This window comes from Pangasianodon hypophthalmus, chromosome 11 (assembly GCF_027358585.1).
Source record: "Pangasianodon hypophthalmus isolate fPanHyp1 chromosome 11, fPanHyp1.pri, whole genome shotgun sequence".
Lineage (NCBI taxonomy): Eukaryota > Metazoa > Chordata > Actinopteri > Siluriformes > Pangasiidae > Pangasianodon > Pangasianodon hypophthalmus.
This window is the reverse complement of record NC_069720.1, coordinates 2,703,860-2,731,027: the sequence shown is the minus strand read 5'-3', so window position 1 is coordinate 2,731,027 and position 27,168 is coordinate 2,703,860. Positions and strand designations below refer to the sequence as shown.

Below are 27,168 nucleotides of genomic sequence, written 5' to 3'. Positions count from 1 at the left end.
TCTGTATGTCGATACAAATGAAGGGTCTACTGAAAGGACAAAGAAAAGGACTAAAATATAGACACACGTGCACACATACACACACACACACACACACACACACGCTAATGAACAGACGAGCTCAGGAAAACCATCCCTACACCAGACAGCTCGCGTGCCCCATATATCCACTCATTGTATTCTAAAGTGCTGTCTCTGCTTCACTAATGATATTTTTGTGTTAATGACCGCCTATTTTAAATGCAGCAGCTGCCTGGCCCACGCTGGCAATTTGAGGATTTATTTAGTTCTTGTTTAATGTTATGACCAGGCTAGGGGAAAATTAGTGAACTTGAAATAAAATAAAATCAGAACACAGTGTTAGCACACACATAACTTACAAAAGCTTTTAAAAAAAAATACCACAACGATCATCTGTCTTCACAAAAAGTGCTTATTTCTACACTCTCAGAAAGAAAGACGCTTACTAAATGTGCATTTCAGTAACAAGGAAAAGTGTCATTTGGTCCCTTTATTTCTGCGATGGAGCATGCTATGCGCAGAAAGATGATTGTTGTGCCTTTATTTAGCTTTTATGTACGTTAAATTATTTTTAAAGGTATAAATACTAAAGGTATAAAACATGCACCCTTGATGGTACCACCACAGCAACAACAAGCATCAATGTACTTGATAAACCTCTACACTCTCAGAAATAAAGGTACATACCATCAAGTGTACATCTTTTCACGTTTAGTATGTATCTTTATTTCTGAGAGTATACTGTACAAGACAGATAAGAAAGAATGCTACAAACTCAAGGTACCAGATGGTACACTGCATTGTTGCTGACATGGTACCATCAAGGGTGTATGTTTTGTACCTTTAGTATGCATGTTTATTCCTTTAAAAATAATTTAACATACTAAAGGCACAAAACATACACCCTTGATGCTACCTAACACGACTTGTCCTTGTTGCTGGGCTGGAACCATCAACTACCTTCAGCATCTTTTACCTGCATGTGATGTAGCTTAAATCAGCTTTTAGAGCCATGGTTCCACATCAGTGACAAGGAAAGGCATCATTTGGTATCATTGCTTTTGAGACGAAGCATGTTATGTGAGCAAAGATGATCACTGTGCCTTTAATTAGTTTTTATTTACATTTTTAATTTTTAAAAGGTATACAGATACATACTAAGGGTATGAAATATGTACCCTCGATGGAACCAATTCAGCGACAAGGAAAAGTGCCTTTATTTCTGAGCATACAGGTGCATAATGTGTCTGGTTTTTTTTGCACTTATGGTAAATGTATAAAAGATGTCACTGAAACGTAACGCCAGATGCATTTCTGATCTCACTGCTGATTATATGAGGATCAACCCCCTGTTGTGATCTTTATTAGAAGATCTATCGGAATGGATCAAACAGCCAGACGAGACCAGGGTGGTTATAGACCCTGCCAGGACTTCCACATCGACCCTGCATCTGCACCCTTGACCCCTTGATCCCCTGCTGGGTGTTTGAGCGTCCAGCTGCACCTCGTCTCCACTCCCACGCTGTACCTTGGTTATGATATATTCCTGCGACTAATATGCATGAAAAAAAGATCATTTGAAGCATTTGACTGAGAAGAAGAATTAAATTCAATTAATGCAATTAATGCCCCCCCCCCCCCCAGGAGGCAAAAACTCGAAACCCCCAGTAGCCGCCCTCCACCAGCACCCTCCAGTCCACCATCTAAATTGCAGTCACATCCCCCCGCTTGCAGAGGATGATAATTGTAGAAGGCCAATAAATTACTACTGCCTCCGCATCAATTATAAGCATCACGTCTGGCAATGAGGAAAATGAGATCTTGTGACAAATTTCATGAGGCTTGACTGCCCAGCAGTCTTTCTTAACATGCTACAGATAGCAATCCCTTATCTAGCCTCTGTAATGGGGAGCTACGGATAGAGAGATGGAGCACCGGCCATTTAATTAAAAAGCTGGGTAGGAGGGTGAGGAAGGAGGGGGTGGGGGGCTAGTTCAGAGTAATTCATTGAAGAGACCCTGGAAGGAGACAAAGGCTTTGTTTCCAATATATATTTGAACACGCTATGGCCAATTTAATAGGAACACCTGAACACATGCTCATTCATGCAATTATCCAATCAGCCAATCATGTGGCAGCAGCACGATGCATAAAATCCTGCAGATACAGGCCATGAGCTTAACGTTTCCCTTAAACATCAGAATGGGTGAAACATGGGTGTCAGATCTCTCTGACTATGACCGTGGCATTGCTGTTGGTGCCAGACGGGCTGGTCTGAGTATTTCATAAACTGCTGAACACACAAGGATCTATAAAGTTTAAATAGAATGGTGCAAAAAACAAACAAAAAAAACATCCAGTGATTCTTTGTGCGGAAATGCGTCTTTGATGAAAGAGGTGAGAGGAGAATGGCCAGACTGGTTTGAACTGACAGGAAGGCTACAGCCACTCAAATAATCGCTCTATACAATCGTGTTGAGCAGAAAAGCATCTCACAACATGTCAAACCTTGAGGTAAATGGGCTACAACAACAGAAGACCACATCAGGTTCCACTCCTGTCAGACAAGAAGTAGACACCGGATCGCACAATCTGCACAGATGAAAGCTTACTGTGTAATGAAAGATGAAAGTACATTCCATTTTTTCCTCTCATTTTTATTTTGCTCCACCATATTCCCTCCATTCTATCCTTTTACCTTTTTTTGTAATTTGAGGAGTTTGCTAATAAGGTGTTTGCTCCACCAGAGCTAGAGCAGCATGTTTTTGAGAAAGTTTTTTTTTTTTTTTAATATTTATTTATTTATTTGATTGCAGTGCCTAGTAGACGAGCGTTGGCGCTGAATATAACATCCCCTGTACAGAATCCTATTCCCACCTGGCGAGGCGAGAGCGTGGGTGAGGGCGGAGGCTGCCAGAAAAAGAGAGAGTGAGAGAGCTTGATGAGGATTTATGGCAGACGGGGAGACGGCAAAAATAAAACACCAAAAGGGATGGCCCTTAAATCTCATTCTCCGCCACAATATTCATTGCTGTTGCAATCGGGCACACTGATAGAGCATCGCAAAAAATGACTGCTGCGTTCAAATTATGGCTGCGCTCTCTACTAATATTTAACATCATTAGAAAATCATTAGAAAACCATCATAAAACCTGGGATTATGACTAGAGCATTAAACACAATGATTATTCAGTGTGTTCCTTTCCCGTGCCTTGAAAATGAGATTTGCCTCGCTGTGCCTGTGTGGAAAGGAAAGTAAGAGTATTTCTCATAATTACTATAACATTTGAAAAACATTGGCCGGCATGAATTACTATACCATTATACGATTGTGTTTTCTTCCCCCAAAGCAAAGTTCTTGGAGATGGGATTTTGGGGAATGACAGTTCCAAGGAGCATTAATGTAATTTCACTCGGAGCTTAAGCAAGTTAATTCGGATATTGCTTTTTCTGCCTGCAATGTTTCGTTAATATGTTTCTGTCTGCATTTAACTGGACATGCAAATATTTCTTTATATGTAAGTATATATATATATATAAAAGTGTGATGACCTTGAAGGACGTCCAAAAAAACTCCTTAGTCAAAAAGTCCATAAGCGTGTCATGAAGAAGCATGTACATTATTACTTGCACAAAGACAGATTATGTAGAGTATGTAGTGGTGAGGTATCACCAGAGGAGATCTGGGATGAGGCCCCAAACTCTGTACATCTGCCTTTAAGTGGCTCGGTTCATGAAGAGTCCTGCTGAGAAGCCAGCCTCTGGAACCTTCTGCTGCCTTGTCGTGGAGCGCAAAGGTACTGACCCTTTGCCCTTGAAATAAAAAGTGCCCCAGGTCGAGTTCAGGACTCACAATGGAGGATTTAAAAAACACACTGAGGACTTTATGACACCATTTATATATGATTGTTTCACTACATCACTGATTAATGCCAAAGTGTGATCCTAATATCACGGGTTACCAGACCAGAGACATGACAACACCAGGTCCGGCGTGCATACTGCAAACCTTTTCAAAAAGGTCTGCAAAATCTAAACACCTGTACATTCCCTGCCATTAACAAGTCCTTCTCCCCTTTCTCTCTTTTATTTTCTGTTTTTGTGTGCCTTATTTATGCGACAGTTTATCAAACTTCCATATAGCCAGAGACCTTCTACGTATAAAAAAATCTGTAATTAGCCACAAAAATCTCCGGGTGTGTGGAAGCTCTTACGGCGAAAACACAGCAAACCAAACCATTTTATGTTTTAAATCTGTTATGGTGCAAACAATGATACAGGCCTAGATTTTTGACCATCACAGTTTGATCAAGTAGAATTATTTTTATGGCTATAAGACCTGAGTCTGTTCTCTAGACATCTTTGTATGGATTCACTTCAGATTTGTTAGCATTTGTACCTGGACTCAGTCTTGGGCATTAGTCTTGCTAAATATGGTCTTGGTCTTTTACAAAAGTTTATAAAAATAATGTTTGTGTCATCTTTTCTCATGCACAAAGTTTGGCAAGAAGTAACTGTGTCTTCTAGAAAAATCCTAATCTTTGTTGCAACAGATGAAAAAGCAACAAGGCTTGGCCTTGAATTACATTTATGGAATTTGACAGACACCCTTGTCCAGAGTGATTTACATTTATCTCATTTTGAGATTAAATTGTGAGTTAAGAGCCTTGCTCAACGCCCAGCAGGGGGCAACTTGGCAGCACTGGGATTTGAACTCACAACCTTCTGATGACGACTCCAACGTCTTGCCCACAGAGCTACCACTGCCTCACCTTGGCTTGGTCTTTGCTAGTCCTGGTTGTGGACATGACTTGGCTTTGACAATGAGCAGATGGTTTTATTTTGCACTCTAAAGGACTACTAAACCCTCCTGGACCTGGGGCAGCTTCCCTGGTTGTCCTCCCATGATGGGGAAGATGGGCCAAGCTACTGTAAATTCTAAGCTACTGCAAAAAAGAAATAATGTAAAACTGTATAGCGAAGGGAGGATCTAATTCAATTTTATTTTGTATAATGCTTTAGTATCCCACCAGATAGTCGGATTAAAAATCATTACAGCGCAAAGATGCAGAAGAGTAAAATGAAACACTATTTGAAACTGAAAGGTTATTCAATATGAGCAGATTGTGAATAAGAGTGCTGCGATGAGCACAGGACAGTGTTTATGATAAAAGCAGCGGTTAGACTTTCATGCAATGGCCTAAAATGGACTGTTTTGGGGGACAGACCATAAGGTAATCCACTACTCTTAGGAGTGAGCACTAAATTATTTCCAAGACAAGAAAAAGTACGAGGTTAATATAAGACCAGCTCCTTGTCAAGGCATTGAGAGTAATTCAACTGACACTGATGAGAATCAATGTTCCTTTGAATGCATTACCTGGCTGAAACAGGGCTTTTGTCCCTTAAAACCCAGCTGGCGAAAAATGATGCCCCATCAAACAATAGGGAAGGTGAAAATATAGAGAATGAGAGAGAGGGGGAGAAAGAGAGAGAGAGAGAGAAGTGCAAACCTTCTCTCCATACCCACTCTCACTGGAGCCAAATGGATTCCGAGCACTTTATGCATTAATCAATCAATATCTCTCACTGTACATCAACGGCACAACCAAGTTATGAATGACCTTTCTAGCCAAAAAAAAAAAGAGAGTAAAGGACATTTTAATGTGCATAAGACTGTGCACAGCTTAGTAACTTTGGCCTGGTTTTCATCACGCACGATTACACATGCATAAGGCATGTGGGCCATTAATACAGCTCTAAATATGATGAGGTTAGTCGTTATTCAGTTGGCACGTGCAGAGTTGACGAGGGAGATGTTCGTCAAGCAGAATGAGAGGATATCGCTCTAACACAGATGTGATGAGTTCTGTCATATTCTTAAATATGACACAATGTGGTTATCTGATGTGACTGGTTAGAAGTTGTTAATTAATTTCTATAACAGCATCTTTGACAAAACTTCTGGCTTATATTAATGTGCTCCACATACACAGATTAAAAATCCATTGATATGGTAAAGTTTTCTGTAAGGAGACATTTATTTAACATTTATGGAAGGAGTCTCCAGTGTCAGCACTTTGTAACAGTCAGAGATAAAGCTAAAACTTTAAGTTTTCTGACAGCTTCGGGACAGAGGAGTTTGTGGTTTCTCAGTAACATGACAAGCTGTGGTTTTTTTTGGTCTTATTAACTTCAGGGGAGATGGAAAAAAGAGAAGCTGGTCTGGGAATGACTGTTTATAGCTGCTTTAATATACATGTGAACAAAAATTCACTTGTGAAAAAAGATTAAAAGTAGCTATAAACGAATAAAACATACCATTATTTAATTAACAGAATAATATAATCATATCAAGAAAAATAAAACACTTCAAGACATGCAGTTATTTGAAAGTAATAATTATGTGGAAGAAACAGTAACTCTGCTTGGTGTTGGGCTGCATCATTGATTATTTTCCTATACATGCATGACATGGAGTGTTTTATTACTTACATAATTGTGTGATTCGCATCACTGAATCTTAATACCTTTACTCACACACTGCTCACTATATGCAAGGCTCTGATTATTTTTCTCATCATGTCTTATTATTATTTCAATCTCAAGTGCACATCGACTGCTATATGTGCATCAAGGTAAAGCCTTTTTTTTTTTTTTGCAATTCACAGAGGATTTGAAATGCATGCAGACTGAAGAGGTATTCGGAAGCATAAAGCGCATGCCTTTTCCAGTGTAAAAATAAAAGATCGCCGGAGCATCTGTCACACTCACCAAAGCCTGTCTGTTTGGCCGACTACTGTGATAGACTCTGGACTGGTTTTTTTTTTTTTTGGATCGCTGCCATTAGGACAAACAAGACAGAAGGGTTCTCTTCTTCTCGAGGTGCTTGTGGAGAACTCATAAACTTCAGCCGTCTGTTTATCACTCAATCATTACAAGTTATTACAAGTTCCATCCCATCTTAAAGCATGAACCTTCACGGCTAGAACTTTCTGAACAAACTCAATAAAATAATTTTCCATTAAAGTACAGCAATCCTAAAATCAGATAACATTCAGAGAGAGAGAGAGAGAGAGAGAGAGAGAGAGAGAGAGAGAGAGAAATGGATTTTGGAACATTTAAATATTTAAGAAAGAGATAGAGAAAGGAGGAGAGAGAAAAAAAATACTTTCCTGGAGGCGGGAAATGGTCGGCAGACAAAGCGCTAAAGAATTTGCCTTTTTTTCTTCCTTCTTTAATGGGGTGGAATAAGAAATAGGCAGGGGTGCATAAAGTAATAGGAGAAAGGAGCTTCCATTTTGGTGCCCCCTCCTCGCTTCTTTCCCGCTTTTCCTTACAGGCTCTGCTGGAGCGTGGAGGTGAAGCATGGAGACAGAGTGGAACGGACAGGAGCTGACTGCACGGAGAGGCTGAAGAAAGGAAAGAACTCGGGCCGGGGGCACAAATTAATGCTATTGTGGGTCCAGCGGAAGACCCTTAAACAAAGGAGACATCACTCTCTCCCTCTCCTCCACCCAATTAGATTTTCTTGCACCATTTTACATGACAAAAAGAGCGAGCCGGTTTTGCCTAATTCCACCCTGCCGTATTATGCGTCCTTGACACAGGTGCCTCGGAAGCTAAACGAGTGGCAGATTAGCAAAGGAGGAGGGGGGAATGGCTGATTGACAACAACCTGCATGCATGGTTTGGACACATCTGCTGTAACTCCATTCTACATCTGACATCCACTCCCCTCTCTCTCTCTCTCCCTTTTTTAACAAGAGCCTGACATATTCAACAAATACATGAGAAAGAATACACGAGACACATTTAAAAAAATATTCTCATGTCTGTTTCATTTCGCCTTTTGCTAGCTCTTGTGAAATAAAAAGTGTTAATAATATCTATGTGAAAAAATGACACAAAACTGTGCTTCATTGTATTATTATTATTATTATTATTATTATTATGTTACACATGCTTTTGAATTGAAATAATTATGTTGCATTAATGTGAGCGCTGTGGCTCATTTATCTGGATTAATCAGTGACAGGAATGTGCATATTTTACTGTATTTTTAGGTTTTTGATACAAATATTTGTATCCTAAAAGTAATGTTACATGTAAGTAGTTAATTTCCAGTAGATATGTGACAGGTTGGGTCAATTTATTCCATGTTGTATTGGGTGGCCAGCGTACACCTGCCTTACCTCGTGTAAGGAACAAAACACAACAGGGCTTGTTGTTATAGGAAAATTATCACAACAGGGTAGTGCTATGAGCCCTGATGCAAAGCATCCCAACATGTTACATTCAATGTTAGTTCCTGTTCTTACTTATGTTATAGCAGCTTGTCAGCTTGTCACATTACCAAGAAACCACAAAGCTAAAACTCCTCTGTTCTGAAGCCTTTCCTGTGACTGTTACACGCACTGGACTCCTTCCATAAATGTTAAATAAATGTCTCCTTACAGAAAATTTCACGTCAATGATATTACATTTTTCTTTGTTAAATAACAACATGCTATTTGGGAGCGTCCACCATAAATGAGCTGTTGATATTAGATGGTATTAGAAGATGAGTAATTAAAACTCGACTGCTATTTATTAAACAATTTATGTTATAATGTATATATATTATAAAGGAACAGCCCTAATGTACGATATGTGCTATTAAAAAGCATGGGTGGCTTGTCATCTCCGTGGCAGCTCCCTGACGATGGCTCATTAAAGCTGTGCTGTAAAGTGACACAGGAACTTCAGGCTAATTTCGGCCTCCTCAATTTATCCTCTTTCATGATGGTATTAGCGCCTGCTTGTATTCAGGAAAATGCCTTATTATTATCCTTTAGGTCATAATTTCATCTGCACCCATTACTTGTGGAGAGAAAGGAGGAAAGAAGGAGGGAGAGAGAGAGAGAGAGAGAGAGAGAGAGAGAGAGATAGGCCTTTTATGGTGTATTTGGCATTAAGAGACCACTTGAACGAGAATTATGAGATATATATGTGGGGATAATAAAACTGTTAACAACTAGTGCTAAAAACTAATGTTTGTTTGGGAGCCCAGGCTTTTTTGTTTGTTGTTTAAAGTTAGTCTGATGGTTCTTCGGCATGTACTGCAATGAGGAGTGCTCGATAAAACTTCAAAAACAAGTGTGAAAAGCCCTTGGTTAGAACAAGAGTGGAAAGCAGGTCTTTTTATAGTAGTACTTTCTGTAATGTAACAGTACACAGCGGTAAAGTGGGGCCAGAATCGCGTGTCCTTTCCTCTTGACTGTGCAACACGCCTGAATCGACTGGATACACATTGCCTCGTACGGCGCAGTTAGCGTGAAAATCGACCTTTGCTTGCTTTCTAAACAGCGGATTATTCATCTTAATGCTTTCAACTGGTGAGGGCAGGTTTATCTGGTACCTTCCATCATATACACACCAACATGCCTTCCTACCTCTTTCTCTCTCAGCGTCTTTTTAAAATATTTTTACACAACAGCAAGGACTTGGCAAGACAGAACTGCAAAAAAAAAATCCTCAGACAATAAAAAGGGCCCATAAACTGCAGCAGGGATTGGAAATTGACAGGCAATGATTGCTTATGCAGTAAGCGTTTAATAGGCAACGTATGAAACGAAGATAATAGCAAATTCAGAAACCAGACCTGGCTTGTGCTTTTGTAATTCCTCTCCATCTCTGGTTAACTCATGCTAAAATATGACTTTTCTTTCTCTCTTTCTCTCTCATGGGTAATAAGTGCTTGTGAGAAACCTACATTTGACGCAATCAAGAACAGCGTCAAACAGCTTCCCCCTCTGGAGGAGTCACGCTCAGAATGGTTTCTTTGTTGGAGTAGTCCGTTTGCCAGCGAACGGAACCGTAAACAGACACCGCAGTGAGCAATCACCAAGACACACAATACAGAGTGTGTGAAAGCAGGTCTAATCCAGCTGATTGAGAGCTGCAGCCTTTGATGTAGCACTTTAGCTATAATGAGTGGAGACCATGTTTAATATTCCTGTCTTGCCTTCGGATAAATATGCATGCAACAGTCACTTCTTCGCAAAACGGTACTTTAAAGAATGTCAATCAGAAGTGCATTGAAAGAGCCTGGATGGAGAACGTGTCTACTAATAAAATAGCAATGACAAAGGAGGCAGGGCCCAGACAGACAAAAGAGACAGTGTGAGGGCATAGGCTGTCCACCCGAGCAGGAGGAACGTCATAAATCTTGCCCGGTCAAACTGCAGGAATGTCCCGGTTTGTCAAAAACAAACAGCAGCTTGTCTCTGAATGTCGCTGGGCAGAGGAGTCCTCACATCTGGTTAAACAGAGCTTTCCCTCCATCAGGAAGCTTAGTCTGGACAAACAGAGGCACTGCTTGGCACTGCTCTGCCCCCACTGGCCACCAAGGTGTAGTGCAGGCATCTAAGTCTCATCAGGAATCAGTCACCCTGCAAACGTTGATACGCTGAGGGGACATAAGTAAAATGGTGGTGCATCCAGCCTACAGTCAAAGAACTTCTGTAGCTCACCTAATGTTCTTAAAAGACCTGGCATCCGAGTGCTCTTTGGAGATCACTGAGAAAATACACTGATGTCACATTGATCAGGAACTTGTGATCCTCTCTATCTTTGCACCTCTCCTCTTTCGTCTGTTCAACACATGAATAACCAAATGCTGGATAAATCGAAGGCTGCTGAGCGGGTCCACAGGTAAAGGTTAGCGGAGTTGACTACTGAATTATTCCTGCTCTCCTCATCAGTGCCATCTGCCTGGCTGCCTCTAATTGACAGAGCAGAAGGACAGGCAGGGCTTCTCCTGTATTTGTGGAGAAGTGCATATGTGTGTGTCCAGGCTCATCTTCCACATTAAAGCCGCAGAATGACAGCAGCCGTACTCAACACCAGTCAGTTGAATCAGCACAAGGGCTATAATGAAACGTGTGGCTTGTTTGTTTCATGTGTCGGCATTTGATGAGAGGCGAGAGGACATTCTTTACTCAAATTTAAGATGTACAGCATCTTTGAGTCGACTCACTCAAAGCAAAAATCATAGCCCTCTCTTTATTTCTACAGGGAAAGGAACCCATCTTATTAAAAAAAAAAAAGAATCAAAATGAAAAGCTTCTGTTCGATGCCTAGGGTTAAAAAAAATTATCCATCCTTTTATCCCTTTTTTTTTTTTTTTTTGCCTATTGCCAAATACAGCAAGAGAAAGAGGCTCATTTTGCCTTTGGGGGCAACACAGCATCTATTGCACTCATCTGAGAGTGCTTAGAAATTTATTAGCTCTTGTTGCCAGAATACCTGACGTTCACAAACTGCCCATCAATGGCAAATCTATCAAAAGTTAGATCATAATGAGGGATTTGGGGCAGATCCAAGAAGACTGTATGCAGAACTCAATTATTTGCTTATGTATGCTTTTGTTTTCAGGTTAGTGCAAACAAGGTGATCTGGTGACCAGCCTGAACTTGCTCTAGAAATTTGGGAGTTTGCCCCCCTCCTCCCTGAAAGGCAAAAATACTACAAATGGGTGACAATTTAAAGGAAAATCACTAATTTGATCCCTGAGAGTCATGGATTCGCTGTCTAACACGTCACTCCAAAATCTCCCATAGGTGTTCAGCTGGGTTGAGATTTTGTGATTGTGAAGGCCATAGCATATGATTTTCATTTTCATCCTTGTTAATCCATGCAGTGAGTCCTTATACCCTGTGGACGGGTCGGGGTCGTCCTGGAAGAGACCACGCCCATCAGGGCAGACACGTGATTAGTCAGAATAACTTTGTATTGATTTCCAGTGACGCTTCCCTCTAAGTGGACCCAAACCATGCCAGCAAAAGAGCATAACAGAGACATGGTTTTTCCTTTCATCTCTCACCCATCTGTATCCTGTTATATGACTTGATTTCTGCTGTAAGTATGGCAACATGACTGACAGCTCCTGTTCTCTATAGCTGCTAAACCTCCTGTTGGAGAGCAAGTGTAAGGCTGCAGGCTGCCACCTGACACCGTGTTGCCCCATTTGCGGACTGAAATTCCCCACCACAGCCTGCTGGACCCCGGAATAGAACTCATTAGCACGTTTGGTAAGTACAAATGAGACGACTGTCTTCTGATGGCCTGTCTATCTTATGGATCAGCTTTCAAGGAGAGCGCCTTGTAAATGACTGAAAGGATCGGGCGGGGGAAGGAAGAAGGAAACTAATATTATAATGCTTTTCTCTCCGGTCCTGCCAGCATGCGCACCTCCCCGGGTCTCAAAATGGAGGACCAGTGAAGTGGGCTTGATGAGAGAGGTGGCCTCTTTCATCCACATACTGGGTGCACAAACATGGTGTGTTAAGTATGTGTGTAGGCAATAAAATACTCAGCACATGTACAATTTGCACCTTCCTATTATCCCTGAGGTAAAGTGGTGTACCTGGGGATACCTTGCAGACACACACACACACACGATACACACTGCTATCTGAATGTTCCCACATGGAAACTTCTGTTGACCCAATCAACACACACATGACCCTCACCTTTCTCCACTTTTTGCCAGGGCAGCTGGTGGTCACTGGCATCCAGGTCTGGTAACTCAAAAGAGGTTGAAGAAATCTAGACACAAACTGCTCTGATTCACAGACAATCCCAGAATAGCAGCGGCCTTCTCGCTCAATTTGCAGCAGCAGGATGAGCCAGCAGTGGAATTTAAACAGCGGCCGTCCATAAACCAAGAGGCAAAGAAAAGACTTCCTTGTGTGAGGCTGGACGAGACAGCTGTGCAAGTCCCCGCCTTAACATGTGCCGAATGGAAACTCTATAAAGCCGTCACTCTGGCTTTTTAATAAAAGGCCTAGATTCTTTTTAATATCCTTCAAAATGAAAGGTAATGTATTTATGAAATTCATGCCACGTTCCATGGACTGCAAACAATTTCCTTTGCTTGGCGGCATGCTTTAGCTAAGATTAAGGGAAAGGCTGGCGGACAGAAGCTGTCCTGGACCCCAGGGCCATCTCCTGCCTCTAATGTCCTCCCCATCTTTACCTGCATCACGCCAATTCCAGAGTTTATTAAAAAAAAGTCGTCTTGATGCTTTCCGAGGCTGCTGTTGCCATACTCCGTTCCAGGCATGGAGAGCAAAGGGGTCAGCTATAATATCCTGTTTCTTGGAAGGTTTACCTTGCATTTTAACAAGTGTGTAAGAAGACGACATTCCAGACATAGGTCCCGTCTACATGTCCCAACAGGGGCCAGGAGAGGGGATCGCTAGCTTGGAGGAGCTCATCCCACCCTTCCTACAGGCTCCTCCATGCCGGTATTTACCACATGTGTGTGTTATATGCTCCATACAGACATATGGCCTCCATCTTTTACAAACACACACACACATTAACACAGTCGGAACACTGGCTGCTTCCCTGCTGAGGGTTGACATGTTCCAGTCTGGCCAAAAAAGAAGAATAAGCACTGTTTAAAATGGCTCCTTTCTCCCCTGTGTTGACACATCCTGTCTTCTATCCAACGGCTTGGTTAGGCTCCAGAAACAAGCACACATTCAATATTTGTCCCAGCAATACCACCAAAAAAAGGTGTTTCCAGTCTTTATGCTTCGATGGGCAAGATGTCTGTGTTTAGAGACTGACTGTGTTATTAAGTTAGTGACACAGGAAATGCGTCCCTCTTACCAGAAAAGGTGCCGTACTACAAATTAGATTTGGTTCAATTTAAGCGTCCAGTGCATCCTTTGGCCCATTCCTTATCTCCTGAATTATAGGACTATGGTGGGACTTGTTAAGTCACCCACAACCACATAAACAGTGGAAGTGTTTTAAAGTTGCAGTCTGCACATTTGTGGTCTCCAGCTAGGGATGTAACCGAATACAAATAAATTATTTGGACTGAACAGATGTGTTCCAAATGAATTCAAATACAGATACGCAGATACGAATACAGATACGCACACACACACACACACACACACACACGCACACATATATAAAACGCTTGTCAGGCCATCTGTTTGAGGCTAGATCCCATTGGACGCAGTATGCAAGATCCCATTGGACACAGAAGCAAGAAGCTTCCAGGACAAAGACCACGCACGTTAAGGGTTATGGTGGTTTCAATTAGTTTGCTTATATTTTGGGAAACAGAAACAACTAAATTAATGAGAAGATATCACTGGAAGGTACAAACAAAACTTCCAGTTTAGGCCACTTCTGATTTAAATCCCAATACAGATACTGGTAATTGGAGCACTAAACTGATATGGACACAGATAGTGGCACTGTGCATTGAGGCATTGAGGGCAGAGTAGACCTCATAAAGCTATTTCCTTGACCCACTGATCATTTCCTTGAGCTTGCCATGTGTGACTCAGAAAGCTTTACATCAACAGCAAATGCACATATCCAGAGCATGAGCCCAGCAGCACATTCATCTCCTCAAATACACACTCTTCTTAACTGCCTAAGCGCCTTTTATTCCCACCTAACACATCCTTTTTTATCTTTCTCTTGTGTGAGCTCGTTCTACAGCATTCAAGAAAATAACCTGAATCCATTAACTCCTGTGATATGAGAGACCCCAATGTGTCAAACGACGATGGGCCCTGGTGAACAACACTTACAGAAGAACTTCTATCATCTGCTGCTGAAGTGTCACTAATCACACATCACACAAACATGAGCGTATTTGTAAGGGTTACACTATGTCAATATACAGCACATGGGGAATTTTCCACCGCACATTCAAAAACAAGAACATGCCCAAACAGGAACTGACTAAACCACTAAATTGAGGGAAAACTGGAATGGTCATAGTGATGACAGTAAAAGCGACTGCACCAACGCCACGTTCAAGCCAGGTCAACATGTCTCATCTTAGCTAATCAGCTCGTTGACAAAATTTAACAATTTTTAATCAACAAGCACTTTTGTTGGTAATTTACAACAAGAAAATAAGCGTTTATGCTGTAAAAATTATAGTTTGTGCTTGTTTGGCTGTTCATTCATTCATGTTCATTAAGTGCTATCCTAGGCAGAGTGTTATCCTAGTCAGAGTCATACTGGATCCAGAAAGTATCCTGGGAACACTGGGTGTGAAGTGGGAATACACCACTGATGGGACCACTGATGATACACCAGTCAATTGCAAGTTGTATGGGTTTCGAGAAATAAAATAAAATAGCAAAATGCATTTGAAGATGTCTCTTTTTAATTTGGCATTTAATTTAAAGTAGTATTTATAGTTAAATTCTCTTTATTTATTTATTTATTTATTTAAGTAATTTTGAAATTATTTGACTTGTTTTATTTTTATTGTACTTCCTTTTTTATATTTTTAAATATATTTTATTTTATTCCATATTTGTGTACTTTTTATATCTGTTCACTTTTTTCACTTTTATACTATCCTGTGAATTCTATTACATTACTTTTTATCATTTAATTTTTACCTGATTGTACAAACGTTCATGTTTATATCGTTATTATTATTATCATTATCATTATCATTATTATTATTATTAATAATAATAACATTTCTTGCTGCATGCTGTGTTGCACCAATCTTGAAGAAAACAGTGCAAGGAGAACCTTTGGTATTGGACCAGTGGCAAACAGAAAAGGCACACTGCAGTGGAAAAATGCCTGTGGTGTGTGAGACTGCACAAGATATCTGCTCTCCTCTGGTCTCAGTGGTCAGTGAAAGAGGTTGAGGAAGACAGACACGGGCTAAGCGGGAGGTCAGCGTGCTTACGCAGCACATATTCCGAGCAGAGGCAGGAATTAAAACAATGGCTGCTTTTTATTCTTGAATGCCTCTAATAGGAGGAGATACATCGCTGATCCTCCAACACTCTGTGGGTGCTAAAGAAGGTCAAAGATGTGACACCCAAATTCCCCTCAAAACACCTGCACTTTAACCCTGAGATTATCCACTTACTGATACTGTGTGTGTGTCTGTGTGTATCCTGAGCAAGATATGAAGTTGGTTATTATTCAGAAAAAAAGCAGAGCAAGGCAGAAAGTATGGATCAAAACTGAAAACAATGTAATCAATGTTTCCACAATCGATTGCTGTCATCACCGAGCATCTGCTATGACACACTTTCTCTGAATTAGAGGTATGGATCTTTTTTTTTTTTTTTTTAAATGATCCTCACTGGTGGTGCTAACAAATGACCAGAAAATGAGATCTGACAGTTCTCGAGGTGGTTCACGAAGAGCCACGCTAGCCCTCCCCGATGGGTGGCCGGCAAGCCTTAATGCAGGGCTTTTTACAGCTCTGGAGCTGGTGGTTAATGTGCATTAATGTGTGCTGCCGGGATTCTCAATTCTTTCTGTACTAATTGTTTTGTAAAGAATGCTGGGGGTTGAGAGGTGCCACTGCTCACCCTGAGTCTGTGGTACCTGTTCACAGAGCTCATTTGAGTTCATGTAGGGTCTGATAAAAATACTCAAGAGAGTGGAATGGCTATTTAAAACACACATGAACAAAGGCAAAACTGGTGTACAATATAGATATGACACTGCACATGCCTCCCCACCTCTTTTCTGGGACAGTGCCATGTCCTGAGATTGCATAGCTCGGCTACGTTGTAATTTGAAGCTCTGATGCAGGTTAGTAAAGGGGGGAAACCCTGGAGAAGTGGTGCAGCGGCTAACACCAACTAAGCTGCGGCAGCCAGGGGAGTAGCCAGGGGAGTTCCTGCCTAGTTGACCCAGAAATCCAAGGCCAGCTTTGTTTTAACAAGTCAGGAAAGCTTCCACCACTTTAGCAACTGGCCCATTACCACAAGAAAGAGTTCAGTGCCTCAGAAGAGCTAGCAGGGAGGAAATTAAATGTTACACCAGGAGAGAATGGTTCAGGGGGATTCATGTTTGGAGGGGGATAAGAACTAAGGGTGGAACAAGTCATTAGGTATGAATGTTCATCAAAATAACTCAATAAACATCTCAAAATGAGGAACAGGGGGTCCTAAGGCAAGCAAAGAAGGCAGGAATTCTTTATTACACACTTCGTTTCATTTAACGGACCTCTAAAAATATATATAAGAGGTGTGGGAAGGGGAGAAAAGTAAGCTCAAAGCCAGGCCAAGTGGAGCAAAACATTTGCCCCATGCTCTTTTAAAGGGATCTGGCTGGCTGTACTGAGGAGCTATGGGCACGGACCCAGGCTGTTCCTGGCACTTAGCGAAAGAGAAAGAGAGCTGGCCTAGTCGGTGGGAGCCAGAGCCTGATCCTGCATCTGTAGGGCAATCAATCAGGCCTTCAGCATTCACACTGCAGCCGGCAAGACTTGGTAAACACCATGTCACAGGCTATTAACAGAGCAGCTCCTCTGGAAGGGCCAAGCAGCACTGACTGGCTGCTGCAAGCCATGACCGTGATGTCAGTTAGCAGGTATCAACTCTCACTCTCTTTCACTGTCTCTCACTCTCTCTGTTTCATGCGTGCCTGAAACAACAGCATCCCTTTGAGCTTTTCCTGGTTGATCTGCACTCACCTTGTCCTTCATCTGAAGCTCCCATAGACAGAACGCAAGTCTAGACACAAAGGTTTTAATTACCTACGTTACAGTATAGTTGACAGAAAGTTCAGATTTAATAATACCAGAGGATAAAGAGAAGGGTAGTAATTAAACGCATCAAAAGCTCATGGCTAACCGGCACAACTGGCAATTTCTAAATGATATGGACATTGCTCATCATGTTAATACTGGGACTAGTCTAACATTTTATTTCACACAGGAGTGGAAAAAGTACTGAGAAATTATGCTTAAGTAAAAGTAAAGGTAATGCGTCAAAATCGTACTCAGGTAAAAGTGGAAGCCAAAAATTCTTCACTCAAATCAAAGTCAAAATGTTGCTACTTTTTAAAATATACTAAAATAATATACTAAATAATATACTAAAATATACAAAATTATAAAAATTTGATTGATGAAATAAAGCAGGTCACTATTAAGTAGCTGATGGACCAGCACAATTCTTGACTGGACTTTTTAAAATAAAGTAAATACTTTGTGTGGGATCCCATTCAACTGATGTATAGCATATAGTCATTATGTGGATTAAATAAGCAGAAATTTGTAACAAGTAGGTCTGAATGAAAATGTAAGGAGTAAAAGTTAAGTTCTTTCAAAAATGAAATTATGTAAGCATACAAGTATTCAGTTTTAAACATTGCAAAAAAAAAAAAATCACGAGGTTTGCATTTTGGGTCATATACCAGATTGCATGGGTTTGGTGCAACATGGAGGAAAGATGGACGATTTGTGCATATGTGTGCACTGGTGTGTGTGTGTGTGTGTGTGTGTGCACGTGTGTGTTGCTCTGCCCACACAAACCCCACTGCAGGAGCCATTACCTAACCTCCAGCCAGCCTCACAAACAAGGGAATCCATTAATGTACATCAAAGGTTAGCCAAGAAAATATATAAATAATCAACCAAAAAAGCGTGAGAGAGAGTAAGAGAGAGAGTAAGAGAGAGAGACAGTAAGAGTGAGAGAGAGAGAGAGAGAGAGAGAGAGAGAGGGCGAACAAGTGCAAAAGAAAGAGAGGGCGGGGGGGGGGGGGGGGGGGGGGGAGGGGGGTTGTGGGGGATCAGACTTGTTTGTGAACTCCACCATAACCCCCCCACCCATCCAATCTCCAAACTTACTAAATCCCCAACCCCCCATCCTTTTAACCTAAGTGGGCCTTCCTCTTGCCTTTGCATGTTCACTTGTCCACTGCACTGTAGTCATTAACATATTTGGAGTGCAGTGAGCAGAAAGCTTAATTGTCCTTAATTGCTTGGCTAAATATGTTCTCTAATGATTTGCCTCAGATCTGTGACTGCCTTTTGCGCAATTTCCCGGCCGCTGGCTTCATTATCCCTGCCTCCTCAGAACAAAGCGTCTTCAGAGGCCGACTTGCCCCTTTCCAACCAACCACCCCCTCCACCCCCTTTTACTCTCTCTCTCTCTCTCTCTCTCTCTTTCTCTCTCTCCCTCTCTTTCTACTTTAGCACAGAAAGCGGCTGTACGCAGGCTGGCAAAAGGAAAAAAGGGGAGGTGGAAAGCACAATAGAGGCCCTTTGTCAGGGTGCTCGAGTCAGAGTGATTAGAAAACCAAATCTGTGCTGAGACAGAGTGTTAATTGACCGCAGCCCTGTCTTATTAATCACTGACTAATGCAAGGACCCCCGCTTTTAACCCCCGCCTTTTGTTTTTTTGTCCCCACAGACGCCATCTTTGTGTATGCTTAATCGCCGGATAGATGTTCGATACTCGCAACGTGGATAGTCTGCTCTTCAGGACATCTACGGAGTTTATCAGTGATTTGTATACCATTGAGCTTGGCTCATGGCTCTCATTGCTTAGATGTCAAAAAAACACAGGAAAACAACAGATGACTGTCTGCCAAAGCACTAAATATTGGGGGAAAAAAAATAATCGAAAAACTTTCAGCATTAAAGTGACTAAGGTGCCTGTCAAGCGAATGAGGATTTTTCCTCAGTCGTGGCCTAGAAGTTCCAAGAAATAAACTGTCTTTTAATAAAAATCTGATCTTGCGATGTGTCCAAACACTACGTTCACACTGCAAGTGCTCGATTTTGGTTGACTTTTTGCTCAGTTGTTCAGATTGTCTTTTAAATGTGACCAAAATCCCTCACCAGTCTCATCAGAACCACAATTACTATAATTACCATAAGAACATCTCTTAAGCCATGTCTACACATAAACAGATTTTTTTATGTATACAAATATGTATAAAAATTCTGTGAATGCGATTGGAAATGTCAGATTGATTGAGCTCATATGTGAAATAAGTATTAGACTGCAATATTAGATTTTACATGCAGTGTGAAAGTATTTTCATAGACCCAAACAAACATATAACAAAAATCCTTCATTTTAGTGTCCTACCACTAATAGCTTCATTTGGAGTTGAAGATGTGCATGTGTGTGTAAGTGAACGTTACTTGTTCCTACCGATATCAGCGGAGGGACACTTGCGGATGGTGAAGATGGCGCTCAGGTCCTCCTCCTCCTCCGGCAGTCCTTTCTGCAGGCGCTGCAGTTTACGCAGGCTCTCGCTGCGCTGGTGCTTCATGGAGCGCACGTGCTGGATGAGGTTGAGCTTGGCCTTGGTGGAGTAGTTACACAAGACGCAGTGGTAGTAGCAGGCCTCGCCCTCCACCGCACTCTCATGCTGCTGCAGGTGCTGCACAGAGAGATTAAGGTGAGAGAGAAAGAAAGATGTTAGCACTGCGTTCTCACTTTCACTCCCGTCAGATTTAGGATGAACAAATGAATGATAAATCAGGTGTGTTGTTTAACACGAGAACCTTCAGCAACGTCTTCTCTGGACACAGGAACTAAAAAGACAACCAGAGCAGCGGGGACACCCTGTCTGTGTCATCATACGCTGGGGATTCGATAGAGAGATGCATGTTAGGCTCTCCCCACAGAGGACGAGCGTGAAGACATTGAGAGAAAAAAGGAAGCATTGATCTCCTTCACTCAGGAGAAGACTCTCGTCTCTGAAAAGGAAACCTCCAAACATCTGCCTGTTTCACGCATGGGATGCTAAATATTGATCTCGCTTATAGAGAGAGATACAAAACCACACTCCAAAAGCATCTAGAACATTCCTTGATGGGGAGAAGGATGGAAAGGAGGAGGGGGATATGTGTGTGCACGCACGTGTGTGTGTGTGTGTGTATAAGAGAATAAGAGATGACCGACAATCCACAAAGCCACAACAAGCCTGACCACATCACATACCCTACAGTGACACAACACTTCCATCTGCCGCTCCCACACCCGATCATCGAGCACACTAGCCTCAATCAATGAGACAAGGCTGAGAGTGGATAACATGGCTTTACAGCTACATGTGTCTGACCACGGCTCTCACACTACCTCATCAGCATCCCGGGATGTTGCCTGAAAAGGTACCTCGCTCATGCATACTATTACCCCCTCGCTATGGCTGTTTCAAACGCCAAAGCCTATCGACGAGTTTCTGTGGCTACAATCAATGTCAATCTCGTGTAATTCTTTCTCTTACCTTAATCTTCATGGTCATCGTCTCTCTAGCCAGATTTCATGTTTATAGACATGAGTAAAAAAAAAAAAAAATTTCTCCACAGCTGGGGAATCGAGTCCAATAATATACCCAACTCCAAAAAAAAAATCTCTCGCTGTCTGTCATTAATGTTTCATCGAGATCTGCCGGCTGTATTATTAAAAATAAATTTTCCTTATGCGCAAGGTGCTTTCCATTTCATCTTTTTAAAAATGCGAGGTGGATTTGGAGGGTCTCTCTAAGCCTGGGTAAACAGAAACAGGCAATGAGAACCAGATCAATGATTCACCTTCGTTTTCTGGATCTATTTACCAAAGATTTGGGACGCACTGGCTTATTGGTTAAGGCTTCTGGGTACTGATCAGTAAGGGTGTGAGTTCAAATCCCAGCACTGCTCAGCTGCCAGACGAGGCAAATAAGAAGATTTAAATTTGTAATATTTGTAAGTCGTGAGGACGCAGCAGAATCACACCACACAGGTGACCACAAACTTTTATTGTTAGCTCTCTTGGAAAGAGAAGCTCTTAATCCCCCAAACCTAACAAAGGTCGAGCAAAACAAATTGATTCATTAAGATGAGGCTGAGCTGAGTGCAGAAATGAATGCATTTTTTTTTTTTCAGCAAAATGCCAGAGAAGAAACATTAGATTTTGTAACCCAATTAATGACACATGAGGTGTTGACAGCAGAGAGAGCAGGGAAAAATATTAAAATATTATGTTCCCTAAAATGTGCTCACTCATCCTGTGGTAATATTTAATTTTCTGGTAATATCCTAATATTGCCATAAGGGTTTTTCTGGGCAATTGTATTCCATTGGCTCAGGTATCGTATGTCTCAATTGTACACCTAAGCTGTACATTAGGGCCACAGCTTCCAGGAATGGGCTTTTGTTTTTTTTCTGTGTGCCCCACAGCTTCATGTAATGGAGTTATTAGGTGATTGTAAAAGGCTTTGCACACTCTCTCTCTTTCTCTCTCTCTCTCAATTGCGTTCTCTCTTCCTCTCTTGCTTTCTTCCTCTCCTTCCTTCATGTTTGAAGTGGAAGAATGATGTCACTGAGTAGGTGCTACTAGATGTTCGTTTTTTTTTTCCTCTGACTTGAATTTCTCATCGTTCCCTAATCGTGTGTACTAAGCACAAACTGAAAACAGGACCAACGGAGCAAATTTATTCGTAAATTGTCTGCGTGAGCATTTATGCAAAAAAAACGTGGGGTTAATGAAAGTCCGTGTAGTTCGGAAAAACTCCTCAAATTATGTATAAGGAAACTCACTAATGTGAATGGCCCCAAATAGTATAACTGTCACTAAGTTACTGCGGTTTTAAATAGGGATTATTCTGTCAAGTTTAAATCATTTCTTTGTTTCAATTACACCCACAAGTTTAATTTAAAATAAATTTTAAAATATTAATGACCTGAAAGAAAGCAATCCAAAACAAATCCACGAATAAAGACAAACAAGACATTTTATTAGGACAAAAATAATGGCACCCTATAAAAGGACGAAAAGTTAGTGTGCGTCTCTGGTTGCCAATGTGCTGCAATGGCTCAGCTGAATTACTGGAAGATTTAGCGTTCACCATGCTTAGGAGGTGCTCTTTGGAGTTTTGCGGGCGTCCCTAAATGTAAATCAGCATTGCTGTGAATACACTTGGTTTACAGCTGATTCGTATTTATGAACATACACATTTGTTTATGCAGAAAATCAGCAACATTTGTCTGAATCTGGTCGACATTTTTAGCTCAGGTTGGCCTACAAAAAGTTTTACACACAAATTTAATAAGATTGATAAATGAGGATCACTGATTCTCACCCACACACAAGGCAAGAACAAATAAACGCAAAAAAAAAATAACCAAAAGCAAAACAGATGACACTGAAACAGAACTTCAAAGCTGGCTTCGAGGGCGTTGAAGAAAAGGCTACGAGTTTTATAGCTCCCACAAAAGGGCAGGATTTACAAAGGGGGTGAACCTGAGCTGGCCTGGCCCAGAAACAAGCCATATATCACAGCAATCCCCAGCCCCCTGCCTGCTCCAAACCACCAACACCACCAATTTCTGATCTGCAGCAAATTCAGGACAAGGAACTCACTAGACACCAGCATGAAGAGAATGACAGGACAGGAAAGCATGAAGAAGAATCAAATGTCTCATCATTACCTCCATTATCATAGAGATCAGTATGGTAGATTCACCATAGTGTTCCCATAAGACATCAGATGCCTTAATAGTGCTCATTATACACATCCCTAGAGTGAGGAGCTCTCTACTTTCCTTCAACACACACACAAACACACACACACAAACTTCACACTGCATTTCATCTAAAGCTATCCACATGAGTGACCTCTGGAGATGTTATCTCCTTGTAATCTTCCATCCTACCCTAAACACACAGACACACCAACACACACACCGACACACCAACACACACATACACACACAATAAGTGAAACACAATAATGCATGAGAGAGATGGTCTCAGTGTGTGTGTGTGTGTCTGTTTCCTATGATCCTGAAATGAAACTCGGCGCTGATAAATCACCTCCAACTGGAGTGCAGGAATTCAGCAACTTAATGAAAAAGTCATGTTTGGAGAGCAGAGATTGTGGGGTGGAGGTGGTAGTGGTAGTGGTGGTGGTGGTGAACAGGGTGCTGCTGAGAATCCTCCCCTCGATCAAGACCCCTTAGCAACCATGCTTGGGTCCCCCGGAGCCCAAAAATAGCATTCATTTTCATTTTGAAAATAAAAAATCCTCACTTTAGCTAATTCAAAGCTAAATCAACTATGAAGAAAGGCTAAATAGCATGTTAGATTTGTTAGTTTTTTATTCAATGCTGTATCAGTTAATAACAATGTAAGGCATTTCATGTTACTATTTCATCTTAATGGTTTTTTAATCCTTATATTCCTTATTTCCTACATATTTCCTACAAACGATTGCTAGCTATTTATGCTGGTTACTGAATTTACATTGCACTTCTGTTACATGAGGTTTTTTTTGACTGCTTTGAAGCTTCATTTCGACACCTAACTGAAAAAACCTTTGGCTTTAATTGATAGGTGACAATTTGCATCACAGATTGTAAGATAATTGTAGATATTCTGCATAAAATAAAAAAAATTTAAAGCAATTCTGAGGGAAATGCATCCATAACTGAATCTAACATACTAAAAGAAACTGTGCAAAGCTTTACACCTCCCTATTACCCGGGCTATTCTTCCACTTTCAAAGCGCACACACAGAAAGCAAAATGTGCGACACACACACACACACACACTACCGGGGGATGAATCAAGCTCCCGTGTTCGTGTAGGTAAGCCGTGGGCGCCACCTCATCCACTTCACTGCAACTCAACCCTGGCTCCACGTGCATTATCTGCAGGTATCAGTTTCCACACCTACCTGCTGCTGTGCACCGATCTACATTAGCATCCACTTTAATGGGCTGTAAAAAATTTCACCTTTCACACCAAGCAGTGCTTCGGCTTCTGGAGAGCGCTTCAAGTACAGCGTGGAGGCACAGTGCACTTACTGCGGAAATGTCCAGCTGAAGAAATCCCTACAGCAAAACGCAAGCAGTACTGACCGCATGTGTACTGTGTGTGATGGGAACACCAGCCGCATTACGTGCACATGCTTTTGGATCCTACGTCAATTTCCACTGGCAGTGCTGTTAATATAAAATTAATGCATGAAAACAGATGACTATCTAGTGGCCAAAGTGGCTAAATAGCTATCAATTTCTCCCAGAGCTGCCCAATTCCCACTGAGCTGGAGACAGAGAGTGTCTGGGATGTGTATTGCTTTGTAATTAGCCCAATGATTCTCTGCACTAAGTGGTGAAGCCGGGTACTTTCCACAAACACACACACACAGACATAGTCCTGTCCTACTCTATTCTATCCCTTACTATATATTTAGTTTGTCTGGTGCTAGGCTGAATGATGCCGAGTCCAGAGAAAAACAATGAATCGTAACCATTAGCCAACAACGTGCTAACAATTAGTAGAAACCAAGGCCGTATATCCTGTGATATCACAGTTCCCGTAGCCACAATGGTGTTTAAAGATCCTCATTGGTGCCACATATTTTGATTTTGATGGATAACGTCAAGCAAAGGATCTTTTGTTAGGACCTGGTGATGTCATGGCTGAAATATTAGCCCATGAGGTGCTTTGAGACAAAAGGACTCAAATAATAGACAGTAATTCGAATAATAAGCAGCTCGCAGTGTCATATCTCAGCGTATGTGTGTATATTGTATGAGTGGGTGAGACAGAGAGTGAATGTTCACCACCTTCTCTTTCTGTTTTGTTACTGTTCCTCTCCAGCAAGAGCAGAAGCCGTGACCACAGTAGTTTGTGCTGGATGCCAAATGCTGCGGCTGGTTCAAATTAGCCACTGCGAGCGGCGACATGCCCAGACGTGGTGCTGTGGCTGGGGGGGGAACAGCCCCCGAGCTACATACCTACCGCTTCCCCACCTCCCTTCCCTTCCCTAAACCCTCCATTTCCCCTGGCCCTTCTCTGAGCTCAAGCCCTTCACATCATGTGATCAAGTAACGGTGTCTCTCTGGTCATAGCAGCCCTTGTTTGCCTGTGAGTAAAATGTCTACGTGATCTTTGTGATTCATTCCGGTTCCTTGGAAGTTCTGTGTCATAGATTAAAGCTTCAGATCGGGGTGGGGATAGGTCACCGTCCATAATCGCATGCATACAAGGTGAGAGAGGAAATGGAAAAAAAAAACAAAAACAGAGAGACTGTGAAGACAGTCTGTCCTTCTCCCTTGTAGCAGCCTGTATCACTCTACCTCACTTTAGCACTAAATAAAACAATAATTATTGAATTCCTTTGGAATAAATAGGCTGCTAGAAGGTAAACAATAGGAACATAATTGCAGAGAGAAGGCAATCAATGGCAGCAGTCATTTGGCCTGTGTTCATTATGTACGGGGTCGTTTGTGTGCATTTCTCTGGGTGTCGTGAGTAACAGGTTTTGCAGCGATGGGGAGGGCGTAGTGACAAGAAGTTAAATAATACCTTCTCACATACACCAGGACACAACAAGGGCCAGGTAATCCTTCCTCCGATAATGCCTCCATGTTCTCCAACAATAACTCTAGATCAGCTGATCAATGCATCCACATATGGGTGGGAGATGCAGAGGATTTATGGGGGTGGGGGGGGTTGTAGGGGCTAACAACGATGCACCCGGTAAATGCACCCTCACCCATCATTCATTAGGTGCATTTGAATAACCATGGGCACACAATCATAATGTGAGGAACTAATCACAACCATCTTTTCTTTAATGAGCAGAACCACCACTTACACCAGGTGATTTTGACAGCAGACAGGAAATGATGTCAAGTGTAGAAAAGAGGAGGAAAGAAAACAAATCGCTAGACGTCGCTCTGAGCAACTAATTAACAGCTTAGCCTCATGGTGGTTTTATGAATGTAGCCCCGCAGCGCCGAAGCCCCGTAGTTCAATAACTCTGCCTGCAGGAGGCGACAGCTGTGCTGAGGCATCAGACGCCGCAGACGCAGCTGTTCCAACCATCCGCAGACATCTGCAGCCGTCCCGTGCCATCTGGAAGTTTAAGAGGGCAGTTCAGGACCTGCTTCCCCCTCCACTTTTCCTCCCTCAACTTCTGCAGCCTCTGACTGCAACCCTTCCAATTCGGATTGAGACACTGGGGGTAATTAATGGGACAGCAAAGGAATGCAGTGTACACTGCAGTGTGCACTGCAGACAGGAGACAGACACGATCAATCGAGAGTCGGTTGGATACCCGCAGAGTGTTTAATAGCGTTTTATATTTGTCTGAGTAAATGCCGGGCATTAAGGAGATGCCTTTCTGAAGCAGTCCCATCACAGGAGCAGCGTTGCCGCCGACAGATGTCTCAGTGGTTTAAGGAGAACACAGTGACCTTGTCACATCAGCTGAAGTTTTGATTAAACAATGCGTTATGTTATGGCTGTGACAAGCAGCTTATCACAAAAGAACTAAAACTCTCATGGAGATCTGACGCAAGACTTATGAGGGTCGTAAAGGCCAAGTTCAGGCCATGTGAGA

At 41.9% G+C, this 27,168-nt stretch overlaps 1 protein-coding gene across 7 annotated transcripts in view; it reads right to left on the bottom strand.

Moving 5' to 3' along the window:
- The window catches only part of zfhx3b (zinc finger homeobox 3b), a 376,578-nt gene that overhangs the window by 49,920 nt on the left and 299,490 nt on the right, over positions 1-27,168 (bottom strand). For all 7 annotated transcript variants that reach the window (XM_053237891.1, XM_053237890.1, XM_053237886.1 and 4 more), the window contains one exon: positions 19,980-20,211. In XM_053237891.1, coding sequence (XP_053093866.1) covers positions 19,980-20,211 — 232 coding nt within the window. The remainder of the gene's footprint in view (positions 1-19,979; positions 20,212-27,168) is intronic.